The 12,249-nt window shown below is 51.3% G+C and overlaps 5 protein-coding genes across 5 annotated transcripts; 3 read left to right on the forward strand and 2 right to left on the reverse strand.

Moving 5' to 3' along the window:
• Positions 1–21: 21 nt before the first annotated feature.
• Positions 22–542, forward strand: LAESUDRAFT_658275 (uncharacterized protein; the record flags this gene model as incomplete). The annotated part of the gene is made up of 2 exons (XM_040904742.1): positions 22–360; positions 429–542. The coding sequence occupies 2 exons, from the start codon at positions 22–24 to the stop codon at positions 540–542; spliced, it is 453 nt and encodes a 150-aa protein (XP_040761940.1).
• Positions 543–604: 62 nt separating this feature from the next.
• Positions 605–757, forward strand: LAESUDRAFT_620716 (uncharacterized protein; the record flags this gene model as incomplete). The annotated part of the gene is made up of 1 exon (XM_040903267.1): positions 605–757. A coding segment is annotated over one exon (153 nt), but the record flags the coding sequence as incomplete, so codon positions are not given.
• A 1,845-nt stretch (positions 758–2,602) lies between these two features.
• On the reverse strand, positions 2,603–4,301 carry LAESUDRAFT_715735 (uncharacterized protein; the record flags this gene model as incomplete). The annotated part of the gene is made up of 6 exons (XM_040907181.1): positions 2,603–2,950; positions 3,008–3,417; positions 3,523–3,676; positions 3,740–3,895; positions 3,950–4,045; positions 4,125–4,301. 6 exons carry the CDS (start codon positions 4,299–4,301, stop codon positions 2,603–2,605), a joined length of 1,341 nt encoding a protein of 446 aa, XP_040761942.1.
• A 2,536-nt stretch (positions 4,302–6,837) lies between these two features.
• LAESUDRAFT_313535 (uncharacterized protein) lies at positions 6,838–7,416 on the reverse strand. The gene has a single exon (XM_040901969.1). It carries the CDS (start codon positions 7,310–7,312, stop codon positions 6,977–6,979), a length of 336 nt encoding a protein of 111 aa, XP_040761943.1. The 5' UTR covers positions 7,313–7,416; the 3' UTR covers positions 6,838–6,976.
• Positions 7,417–8,426: 1,010 nt separating this feature from the next.
• Positions 8,427–9,651, forward strand: LAESUDRAFT_313537 (uncharacterized protein). The gene is made up of 4 exons (XM_040901970.1): positions 8,427–8,494; positions 8,556–8,941; positions 8,997–9,485; positions 9,567–9,651. Exons 2-3 carry the CDS (start codon positions 8,825–8,827, stop codon positions 9,435–9,437), a joined length of 558 nt encoding a protein of 185 aa, XP_040761944.1. The 5' UTR covers positions 8,427–8,494; positions 8,556–8,824; the 3' UTR covers positions 9,438–9,485; positions 9,567–9,651.
• The last annotated feature ends 2,598 nt before the right edge of the window (positions 9,652–12,249 follow it).

Here is a 12,249-nt window from a genome sequence, read left to right on the forward strand (position 1 = left end):
ACTGTATATACCATGCCTCCTATGCATTCTACTGCCAACAGTCTCTCCAGTGGGAGTTCGCCATGTTCGAAGGCCTTTCTCAAAGCTGCATGTGAACAGGCAGCAAAGACACGCCGATACTCATCAGAAGCTACTCGGGCAGAGATCGTCCAGCAATTTCGACGCGTTTTCGACGATCTGGAGCTGTATGACTGGCAGGTCGATGTCACGGAGGCCTTGTTGCTTGGAATGGACTGCACGGTGATCGGTGGTACGGGTGCGGGAAAGACCATGCCATTTGTCATGCCTCTGCTCTTGGACCAGACGAAGAAGAAGATGGTTTTGATCATCTCCCCTTTGAATGAGCTGGAGTATGATCAGGTATGTGCCTTATATACCTCTCATTCCTATCGAGAAGCTCATCCATAGATCGTTATCTAACTGCTCAGGAGGCACGCTTTGTGAAGCTCGGCATCACTGCAACCGCTGTTAACGGAGATGTCTACGACAAGCGGCTCCACAAGGTGTGTGGTTTTTGTGCTCTACTACACAGGTATTCTTAACACATATGTATTCCAGGATCTCGAGAGACACAAGTATCGCGCTATCCTGACGTCGCCGGAGCGAGGCTCACTGTGTCTCTCAATGGGGAGACAAGTTTCGTAAGATATTCGCTGAGCTCGGCAGACTGCGATCGCTCGCCCCCTTGCATGTCCCTTTCCTAGCTACATCGGCGACGCTACCCCCCCTTGTTCTTGATGAGATACGCCTAAAGCTAAGGTGCATACAGCCAGCAGAACAGTGAATGTGTGCTGCTACTCGACGCGTCTGAGTACTTGTATGCGCGTTCTGACGCGCCTGGTCACGCATACGTCACCAGTGACATCCGTTAGTTTCGTCACTTATCCCCCCCGCCTATACCAAATTCACCAGACGGTATAGCAGAGTCCGTGCAGACGTTTTTCGCTCTCCGCCTGTACTCCGACGCCCACGTGACTCTGCTATGACGTCTGGTTACGAGACTAGTAATTTCTCAATTCATGGTTGCCCGGAGACTCTATGTCTCATTGTGGAATTCAGTGAAAGGCCACTCGAGAAAGTGAAACTCCAGTTGACAGTGGCGCAGGCGAGCGCTACGCCACACGCCCGAATCATGCAACTTCGTCCGCGTGTCGCTCAAGCTTGTTCGTGTATCCTGTCTCCATTCCTTTGTGCCAGAGTATCTTACGCGTTGTCCACGTTCAGCATCAAAACAGTGCACTTAATCGCCATCGAGGCCGGAATGCTGGACAAGATCTCCGTGGAAGAGTGCATACCTATTCGGCATGCAATTTGCTATCATCAAGACGGTTCATGCACACACGAGATGGTCTCCAAGAAGTCGATTCAGCATGCCCGATGGAGATGGATGTGTCTTCACAGTTTGCATTGATTCTCGCCCGGCCATAACGTCGCGATAGCTCCGTGATAGTCTCTGACAGCAACAACATGGATAGCAACACCGAAAGGCTAGGATTTCTCATGGAGGGACAAGATGATGGGCGACCTGACTTGCAGCGAAAGCTTGGGGAAAGGAAGCTGCCGTTGGTGCGTAGCAAGCGTTTCAGTTGCCACCAGAATGGTGAACGATGGCGTTGACCAGTACTAGTCTCCCTTGGAAGATACCATTTGGCTCTTCTGGCAGTCTCGTTAGAGGACGTACGAGTCAGCGCACTTACAATGCGCATATTAATTCATGCATACGGGGGAAAGCGCTGAATCTACAGAGTGATGTTAGTGCTCCGTAAGTCATCCGAACATTCTCAGACAGCCTGACGAGTTTTCATGTTCAGTTGAATCCTGTGCATTTCGGGCCTTCATTAATTGGGATATTCCAAATCACGAGTGGCTCAGAGTCGCCGCCATTCCTGCCTATACGGCCCAAATTGTTACTGGTTCTGTGACATTAGAAACCCGTTGGGATGTCGGGTCTATGAGCACCAGATAGTGCGATGTAAGCACATAATATTTAGCCTACGACAGCAATAAGCTCACCCGTAACCCTGGCCGTTCGGCAAAGTGGCATCTGACGGCCCTGTAGTTCCAGGAAGATTTCGCTCACGACACGCAGAAGATTATTTGATGGTGACAATGTATGTCTTCGTAACCTCAAACATCATCACAGAAGCCATTGCCACGCAGAAGCTATGTCGTGGCCAAACGAGTGGCGGGCGATATGCCAACTACGGCGAGCTTAGGCCGCGACAAAGTACCGCGGAGGAGACATCATCTCGTATGCCATTTCCAGCAAGAACTGTAAACCAGTTGCAACTCGACCGGAGAATTAGACGTGACTGCCGCTTGGCAGACGACGAAGGCAAACGAGAGGTTAAGCGCGGCGTGAGCATGCTTTTATCGGGCGCCAACGCGTCTGTGGGCTACAAGTGCCACTCGCTCTTGAGCGTGTCTATTCGCGACAGGCGTATAAATAAGAGTAACGATATACATTATGTGAGTCTATTCAGTCATATCAACGAGATGACGTAGTTGAATATGGTCTCCCAGAGCCTCGCCATGAAACGCTCGCACATGTGGTGCTCTAGCCAATCAAGCTCTCGACAGACTCTTTGATCTTTTACTCAGCTCACACTAATCCACCTCTGCATAGACGGCTCTCTCTTTCTTGATGAGCATGTTGCCTCTGCTTCTTCTTGATCTCACGAAGGACCAACGTCATGCCCGCGAGATGCATCCAGGCCTGGAGATAGATCCTGCTGCAGTACTCTGCGGCCCACCGCTTCTCGAGTTCCTCGTCGCGTGCACGACGCTCCTTCCTCACCGCACGAGAGTCTTTGCCAACCGGCTTGCGATGCTCCTCCGTGGACGCATTCGTCCTCTGGCTTCCTTCGGCAGAGCTGGGTCCTCTTGCTTGTCCCGTAGGCACCTCCGTCTCGCGCTTCTGCCCATCCACCACATTGGAACGCTCGCGGTCCTGTGGGCACGTGTCATCTTTCCTCGTTCCTTTGAGCACATGCACGACATTGCTTACCTTCGGGGCGGCAACCGACGTTTCCACCAAGGTGAAACGGCTTTCAGGATATCTCTTGTTGAACGCCCTCATAGCAGCCAGTGTCATTCCTGGCTTCAGCTCATGGGAAGGGCTCAATTTGTAAAAGATTTCGCCCAGGAAAATATCCCATGCCATAGTCTGGTCAACATAGTCGGGGATATCATTCAATGCGGGCCATGCCAGTTTGCACTCAGTTTCTGCTTCTGTGGCCCCAGCTGCTGCCGCAAGCTCCGTGGCGATGTGCCATATCGTTTTGGGCTCCGTCGATCCAGCCTCTTCAGCAAGCTCCGCGATAACTAGTGGGTTCGCGAGCCGTCGTACTTTGGGTTCCCTTTCACGTTGCATCTTATCGGCTTTCGCAACGCGTGCCGCGTAAGCTGCTCCGATGTCTAGACATTGCGCGAAAATCCGTTCGCATGATGCGATGGATGGCAGCTGTGCCGATGTTACTTGCTGAGGAACGCCGACCATACTCTGTCCTACCATTGACCTACGAACCTGCTGCGTCGGCACAGTATTGAACGACAGGGAAGGCGGAGTAGGCGGGAAAGAAGGTTCGTCAGATTGGGTGCTGGACGTCTCAACCCTGCTGATCATTTCTAGCTCTTCGCCGTTGTCGATGTCCTGCGCAACCTCGTCAGCGACGATCTACGGACATGGAGCCACTATCGACATCCTCACGCCATGCGTCGCGGATGAGCTGTTATTCACCTGTGATCCAAAGCATCCCTGCTCTGCAACAACATGCTCATCTTCATAATCTGCTGCATTGTCCCAGCCATCAAGGTAGAGCACCGGTTCGGGGAAGTTGTCAGCCCCAATCTCCGGGATCGGTTGTAAAACCCGCGCGCCGAAGCGCATGTGGAACTGCAGCAACATTGAATACCTTGTGCACCAACTGACTGAAACCTTTGTGCTCACCGTAGACTCGTACTCAGCCGAAGCATCCGTGCATCCATCATCGCCGTCCGTTGCCAATGCATGTTCCTCAAATCCGTCGACCGTGAAGCATGTTGACTTCATATGACGTCCACGATGATCAGTGCTATGAGGTGAGCACAAGCATAGACACGAATGCGTCAGTTGGATAACTCACCGAGACATCGTCCCTGTTGTCATCCGTGTGTATGTTTGTGTTTCCAGTGATCGCCTCGAAGATGGCGCCAATAGGCTCTTGCGCATGGTCGTGCTCCGCAAAAGCGCGTTGCACTTTCTTCAGTCGTTTAATTGAGTTCTTGATGGCCGCATGGGCCCTTTTGAGCAAGCTGAACATTGTGGCGCAGTACGTCGAGTGGCAAACTCAATGTCAAAATGGTACTCGACGGACTGAGATCTCAAATAGGTGAGTCTGACACTGTTGGTAAGAAGTATAATGACAAGAACTGTCAAGAAGTAGTGTGGATGGATGGTGATGATCACTTGTGGCGGTCAGGGAATAAGTGCGAGGAAGAAAGCAAGGCGCGTCGCGGTTGACTTTAGAATAGGCGCTTATCTCGGTGGCTCGCGCCCACGCATGGACCTCGTGTGCCATTGCCCACCATTTTCGACCGTAGCTGGAGTTAGCCAAGCACTTCTGCTGTTATCGTGTCTTCCTTTCCAAGCCCGAGACTTTACCTCTAGTGCGTCTGGACGTTTCGTGTGGCTTGCAATCATATATGATATGTTGCATTAGAACAAAGGTCACGTCTGGAAGATGAGGCCTCCGCAACGGTAATCACCTTTCTGTGGCATCGCTTGTGCGTAAAGGCCAAGGAAAAATAAACAAAGAAAGTGAGGCACGAACTTGTTATGTGGCGCCAACGCGCCTGTGACCGTTACGCAATATGCGTCTAATTGCATGCACTCGCAAGCTGGATAGAAAAATCCTGTTCGCGGGATTCAATTCAGTTCTCTCTCGTGACGGAGTGTTTAATAGAGTCTTTTCTAGCAAGCAAACACGCAAAATCCAGTACCGCATCATTCGCATTTTTATGCACTATCCACTCGAAGTACCATACTTTCCGGTGCTCCACTTACTTCCTGGTCCGAATTTTCTCTCATTCCTTTGCTGGCTTCACTCCTTCCACCTCATGCCACGGCGCCAGATGCAGCGTTCGTTGCCGGTAAGAATTCTACTGGACATGTTACAACTGTTTAGTACATGACTGGCCGTACCGGACAACTTTCTGCAGTAGGAGCCTCCACAGGCTTGCTTCAAGTTCCTCTTCCCACGCACCGTCTGATCGAACTCCCCCCTCACAAGCGGGTACTGTGCGGCCTCGGATCTTGTCACAGTCTGGCTACCTTCGGGACGGTCCAACTTGTTCAGGTGGCCGATGATGTCTCCTCTCGCAAGCTGCATGACGAACCCCTAGACGGGGGCATTGCTTTCACTGATGTTGCATCGTCCGCGGATGCTTGCTATCAGGTGACAAAAGTTGGCTTGCAATGTACACCTAGCCATGTTCGATGAATTATGGAATTTGACAAAGGCTTCACTGTTGTGTGCAACAGGATCAAGGAGTGTGTATTGATATGAATAATGCGCAATTCCCAATTAATATTGGCCATCGTTGCAGAACTCATAGAAATTGAGCAATTGAGCGCGATACTGCACTTGAAGTGATGAGTTTGAGAGACGCCGCTCGAGCGCGCCTGTGGCGCAGAGTGCCACTCCGCCGGCGCGTCGTGGCCCGCAGATAATCTGAATCGGGTATTAACATTAATAACCCGCACGAGGGTTTAAACGTTTAACGTTTAATTCTCGACAGATATGCAGTTCTGCAGTCCGCTGGCGCATCGCTCTGCATGTCCACATCAAACGACGTCGACGCTGAATAATCGATACCTTTCAAATCTCTGTCTATTGCGACGACGAAAGCCACTCGATTGCCGACAACGGTTCCCTCGACTCACCGCTCGCATGGACAAGATGTGTACACGCCGACACCAAGATTGCCCGTAAAATAATGGGTCATTCAGGATGCAAAAGGCTTTTCTTTGGAACGGGCCATCTTGTATTGTTTAGAATGTCCGTGTATCGGCTGTATCGAAGCAGCCTGCAAGGATCATGACTATCACGACCATCCAGCGGCAGCCTCGGACCACATAGCATAGAGTATGTTCTGTTTTTCATATTCATGCGCACGCAAAGATGGATAGAGTGTCTTGGAAGATAATACTTGCTGGCTTCCATGTCTCTGCTGTCTGTTTGTGTGGATCCCGTTGCGGCGGGTGTAAATACTGAGCTGACTCGTAAGCACAGGTGGTGATCGTCACAAGGTGCATCCTTAGCTGCGGGTTCAGGTGATGGATACTCTGAAGCTGTCGAGCTTAAATAAAGTAAGTCATTGACTACCAGACGAACATAGTCTTCTATTCACCTGTATTGCCGGGGAAGTCACAGTGCCGCCGGGAGGTCACTACGAAATGCTCTCGGTCATATCTGCACAAGCTCGACCGATCATCGTTTGACGCCGACAAGCTGAGGCATAATTTGTGAAATACGCGCAATTATATGGAGTCCTCAAGTCATCGTAACGCCAAATATAAACATGCCGGATTTTGCTGGAGATGACGAGTCGCGTGTGAGGGCAAATTTTTAGTGTGCTATGTGACTTACGGTCAGTGCGCGCATCATGAATAGTACAGACGGAGAAATTTACCGCGTTAGTCGCATCATAGACACATCGCCAAGTACAACCTGCCTTTCAATTTGCAATGTTCATTGCGTCGTGGAATTCTGAATATCGCATCATCACATCGACCGAATATACCTCTTTAGATGAGAAGATGCTGCTAAATCAGCGACACATCCTACAGTGAGATCTATACTCACTGATGTCCGTTCATGCGGCGGGTGGCGTAGACGATGGCAAGCAGTCTGGCGGAGGTCAACACAGAAATGAACTTGGATGCTAGGGAGGTGATCTATGGCAAGGTTCGACATAGAAGGAGCACACTGGCGAGTTAGGGAGAATGTCTCATAGTTGTCGCAAGGAACAAAGCAGCAAGCGGATAAGCAACCGCGACACCAGCACGTTGTTGACGAGCGCTCACGCGTCTGTGGCTATCGTGCCACATGCGCTCGACGCGTCCACTCGCAAATTCCGGATTGAAAGATAATAATCGAACACTATGAACACCGTGAGTACATGCATTCTTACATGAGACAACGTAGTTGAATACGGTCTCTCCCAGGTAGCCTTGACGAAAATTCGTGCGGCCCCGCAATTCTCCGTCATCGTGTTGCTTTCCCCCCGAATCACTTGCTAACCCCCACTTTTGTGTTCCCCTCTGGCACATCGCGACGCTATTTCACCTGTTCCACAACGCCACCCTGCTCCCGCATCTTCTCGACGACAGTCAAGAACGTCGACATGGCCGTGATGTAGAATTTGGCCTCCGAAGGTTCCAGTGCGGGCTCGTTCCCGGACGATGTGGCCAGTTCCGCCTTCGAGGCTTCGATAGCCTCAAACTGCTCCTTGGTCAGTGCAAGCTGTTTTTGCATGGTCATCGGGCGAGTGTCCGCTCCTGGTTCGGTCGCAGTCTGATCAGTTCCGGCACGGACCGATTCGTTCCTAGTCGTATCGTGGGCAGGCACGGCAGGTACCTGCAGAATTCACACCGCCCCTTCTCGTCAGTCCGGTGATCTCCAATGCTGTCCGTAGGGTCGCACACCTCATTTTCCATGATGGTCGCCAGGGTAGATTGTACCGCCTCACCGCGAGGATTCCGTCCGTCGACCAACTGCTTCTCGATCGCCAGCTCGAATTGTTCCCACAAGCGAGCCTCGTCGGAGTCTTCGGGGAGGTTGTTTACTGCTGCTTGTCGGCCATGCCGCTCTGCTTTCCTGGCGGCCCTCGTCTTCGCAGTGAGCTCCTTCACCACAGCAGAATTGCGTGCTGCAACAGGCCTCCTCGTGACTGGCGGTACGGAAGATGGCTTGTCCGCCTGCAAGTAGCTGAAGAACTCCTTATAATAGTTCAGCTGCCCTTGCGACATTCCGTACGACATCGTGGCGTTGCTGCGTCTGGTTCGCCTCCCGTTTCTTTCCTCACGATTCTGCTGAGCAGTGTCGGAACCGGGAGATGCGGGCGTCAATGTTGTGGTAGAGATCAACTCATCATTGCCAGTATTGATTGTGCCGGTGGATGGAGGCGAGGACTCTTTGGTGCCGGTACCGAAGGTCACTTCCACGCCAGCCGTCGCTGTGGCACCAGAGCTCATGTAGACGTCGACCTGCTGGCGTAGATTGGCCATTGTCATCAGTGGTTACATCGATCGCGCGTGAAGTGCCACTTACCGATGTTGTGGTGTCCTCAGTCCGTATCGCTCCATCCTGCTCAACCACATCTCCCTCGTGCTTGCCATAATTGCTTCGGGCCTCGATGCACGCGACCGGGTTCACGAGCAAGCCTCTACTTGACATTCCCTTGATGGCTTCCCGGGGAGTGTGGAGGTAGCTACCATGCTCCTGTGTGTATGGTGAGTGTGTGCATGTGGCGCTGGATGAAACTTCTCTCGCTTACAATGGAGGTCCAAGTAGTACCGCTCAAGGTATCGGACGTCCCGTCTTGGAAGATGTGGGGAATGAGGATGTCCGACTAATGTGGACCACATGGACCACGGTTTCGATCTGGTGAGCCCCGGTGTTGATACGAACGGACAGTTGAACGACTCACTATCCTGTCGTTCCCTTTCGTGGCCGTATTAATTCCTCGGATCACAGGTGCGACATCGCATTCGACGCCGACACCCTGTTGCACGCAGTCGGTCTCAGCTCCCATCGCAGAGCGATGGGGTTGCAGTTTTTGCATGAATCTCTTCTTGAACGCCACCATGATGCGCCGTAGAAATAAAGCCAACATGATGGAAATTGGTCGAGTGGGCGCGAGTGATGGATGTGCAATGATGGATCTAGCAGGATCGAGGGTAAGTGAGCTACCGTATGCACACAAAGAGTTCTCATTCATACAGATGTCTGAAGGTGAATCGGATGACTGACAACAGACACTCGTGTTGGTCGAGTGGCAAGCGTGAAAAGGGTGGCCAAGGCGCGTCGACGCGGTTTAAATATTCAAATACAGGTATACGGGCGCCTACTTACGTGGGCTCGCGCGGAGTGCCGGGTGGCGGGCTGCAATTGTCTTCACAAACTAGTAATTGTTGGATAATAGCCGAGCCACCGTCTTACTCTCGTTCATCACAGGAAGAGGATAACTCAGCTATGGTGCATCCGCGTAGTCAATGCGATCGACATGATTTAAATTCAACATTTGCCGCCGATTATAGAGCTCCAGACACGCGATATCCCGGCTACTCTGAGCGCATATTCTCGATACGGATAGCCACACAGCGTTTTGGGCAAATCGTACGCTGGGCTACATCACGTAACCCATGGTTTACTCACAGTTTCGATCTTGGCTAGCAAGAGAGATTGAGATTGGCTTTGGCATGCTAGACTGCCCAACTCAAGGTACAATGCCTTTTGCTGCTTCATGCTCTCTTATAGATGGTCATTTCATCGAATCTCGGCTGATATGACCAATTATGCAAGATAGGAATAGCTACCGCTGATGAAGGCTGATTAGCATCGTTAGACAAACGACAGCATCATAGTGAACAACTGTATGTGTCTTTCTACGTACAGAACGGCCACCCTTGGGTAATCAGTCAATCAATGACAAGTTAAGAATCCACTTGCTCCGTATTTTGAGAGCAAGTTGTGATTTTGATGGCTATGAGGATGAGTAAAAACCTACTCAGTGCCCCGCCTCCTCCGTCGGTTATGGTTCCCACAAATTCTCTGCACTTGCGAGCGGCGTCCAGAAGTTGCATATTGCAACTGTACAATCATCTAGAACATTGTCCTGTTCAGTAACACAATACTTCAACGAAGTTGGCAACTCTACAACGTTTTACAAGAGGAACAAAGGAGGCCGATGACAGCACAGTTATGCCACCGGAGTTCATACATTCCGGTCTGACTCTTCCAATATGTCATCTCTCCTTGAAAAGATGACATCTTATAGATACACGTATAGAACGCTAGCTGCTGCACGTCGTTACACAACATACATCATTGATGTATGCGCTACGTAGAATTCGGTGGGACCTCTCGGGATAGAATTCATACTGGAAAAGGATCATCTCTCTCGCGTTTGTGGAAAATCACAGCACGACGGTGATCCATACACCGCAATTATGGGCCACGCCGACCTCGAACGCTCTGCGACTATCGTTTCCTCAAAATCATTACCGGCCTTTTTCGATGGAATCATTCGTTCTGAGATTGATTGGGATGGTAGTCCTCCTGCCGACGCGCAATACGGCCGTTTCAGTTGCGAAATAATGGTCCAAATCATATGTGACGAATCGGTCGACCCCTACTCATAAAAATGTCAAACATGGAGCCCAGAGCCTCTGTGCCAGAGGATGTGTCGCAAAAATCAAATATTGCGAATTCATATGCTGTCAGGATCGTCGACCATGGCGTGTCGTCACGCTTGGGGCGTTGTGTCGTGGACAAGATGTTTGATTCACGTCGCCATTCAATGTGAGCCGAACGATTTATAACAGAGAATGAAAAAAAAACGCCCGGCACCGGGCCACTGTGACGCGATCTCGTGATCGACGCGCTCCGTCCCGTTGGGCGTTCACGCGCCTGTGGCGCACATGTTGGACGCCCAAATGAAGAGTTCTTGAGACCGGATTTGAGAAACGAGCGTGGTCGATGAATGTATAACTAGGATAAATCCATGGAAGCATCCATGTAAACGTCGAGTTACCAAGCTTAAGCCATCATGCGTGCGGAGAGGAAGTCACAACAATGTGAGCCGAGTGCTTAGAACTTGTCCTGCAATGCGTATGTCATTCCTCGCCATTTGACGTTAACCCATAATCTGAGGAGGCCCTGAACAGGACACTTCGTTGCACGATGAACTGTCACAAAGCAGACATATTGATTCCAGCATGCGATGGTTTGCAACTGTGGAAAGGAGAATATCACGTAGGAGAGCTCAGCGTCGAAGGAAGGTATGAAACGACCAACTAGAGAGAAACTGAACATTCGTGAGCAAGTCAAATGATCTGCATTGTCTTCGACAATAAGCAAGAAACACGAGTCTGCTGGGAGTATGGGATCACTGTCTATTCATGGCCGAGTCGGATTCCGAGAGGGGCGAGTGGAATATAAACATGTCGCCTGCTGATGAAAGCACAATGGCATCACTCGTATCAGGAACAGAGAGCTGCAGAACCAAAACCAGCTGCGTATTTCACAATACGAGGAAAGACGGATTTGGATGGCTGGCTGAGGCCTTTACCACGAAGCACGAGGTAATTAAGCGCCCGATACATATGAGCCACTCCGCCGCACATCACCTTTGTCCTGCCCTTTATTCCTCAACCATCATGGGTGTCTTTCGCCGATAACACATTTCGCCTTCGCGTGCTATTCGTGTCCTCAGACGGCTAGTGTGGCAACAAGGCCCAGGAACACTTCGGAGGTATGCGGACACGGGGATGAGACGAACACGAGGCCGGAGATAGAGATGGGCGCATACGGCAATGAAATAACAGGACAGGCCGATGATACTGTTGCAGAGCTAGTAGTGGAAGTAGAGACATTGGTGACTGCGTGCCCGCATACCTACGAGCCCAAGCGTGGCGCGTCATATATCTGCCGTATTCGAGCGGTTGCCGATCCAGCCGTGTTAGACTCATCGGTTTTCAGCCTCCTTCGTAAGCGGATTACCAGTGAGTAGCATCTTGTCTGATCGACCAGCAATAACGTGAACTCATGATGAAATATAGAGGACGGTACCGGAGCCACTGCAGAAAGCGACCAGGACGGCGAATCAGATGTTCCCAAGGGTGGTCAACGCGGCCTTTCAAGACTCTGAGGGAGTACCATGCTCGGTGTGTGGCCCGTTTCAGGCAGCGCGAGGAGTAGACCAAGGACAACCGTCTCCTCAACGAGGCCATGTAAGAGGCTGCGAGGAGGACTGCGGCTTTGAACCACATGAGTTTTACCATTTGGAACAGGCAGACAGAGGCGTGGAAGGCGTGGAAGGCGTGGAGGACGGAGGAGGCGGCTAAGATGCTGTAGATCTCGCCACGCCTGCCGCTTTTGGGGCTACAGTTGGATAATCATATTGAGAGTGACGTCATCAAGTGTTGCTATGAACAGGGTGGCCGTTGACACTGAGCTTCGGAGGAGGAGCGGGGCCTTAACGTCT

Source organism: Laetiporus sulphureus, assembly GCF_001632365.1.
Source record: "Laetiporus sulphureus 93-53 unplaced genomic scaffold LAESUscaffold_34, whole genome shotgun sequence".
Taxonomy (NCBI): Eukaryota; Fungi; Basidiomycota; class Agaricomycetes; order Polyporales; family Laetiporaceae; genus Laetiporus; species Laetiporus sulphureus.

Coding starts and splice junctions, on each gene's coding strand:
- LAESUDRAFT_313537 (XM_040901970.1), top strand. CDS start 8,825: ATGAATCTCTTCTTGAACGCCACCATGATGCGCCGTAGAAATAAAGCC. Junction 8,942..8,996: donor TGGATCTAGCAGGATCGAGG/GTAAGTGAGCTA, acceptor AGATGTCTGAAG/GTGAATCGGATGACTGACAA.
- LAESUDRAFT_313535 (XM_040901969.1), bottom strand. CDS start 7,312: ATGTGCCAGAGGGGAACACAAAAGTGGGGGTTAGCAAGTGATTCGGGG.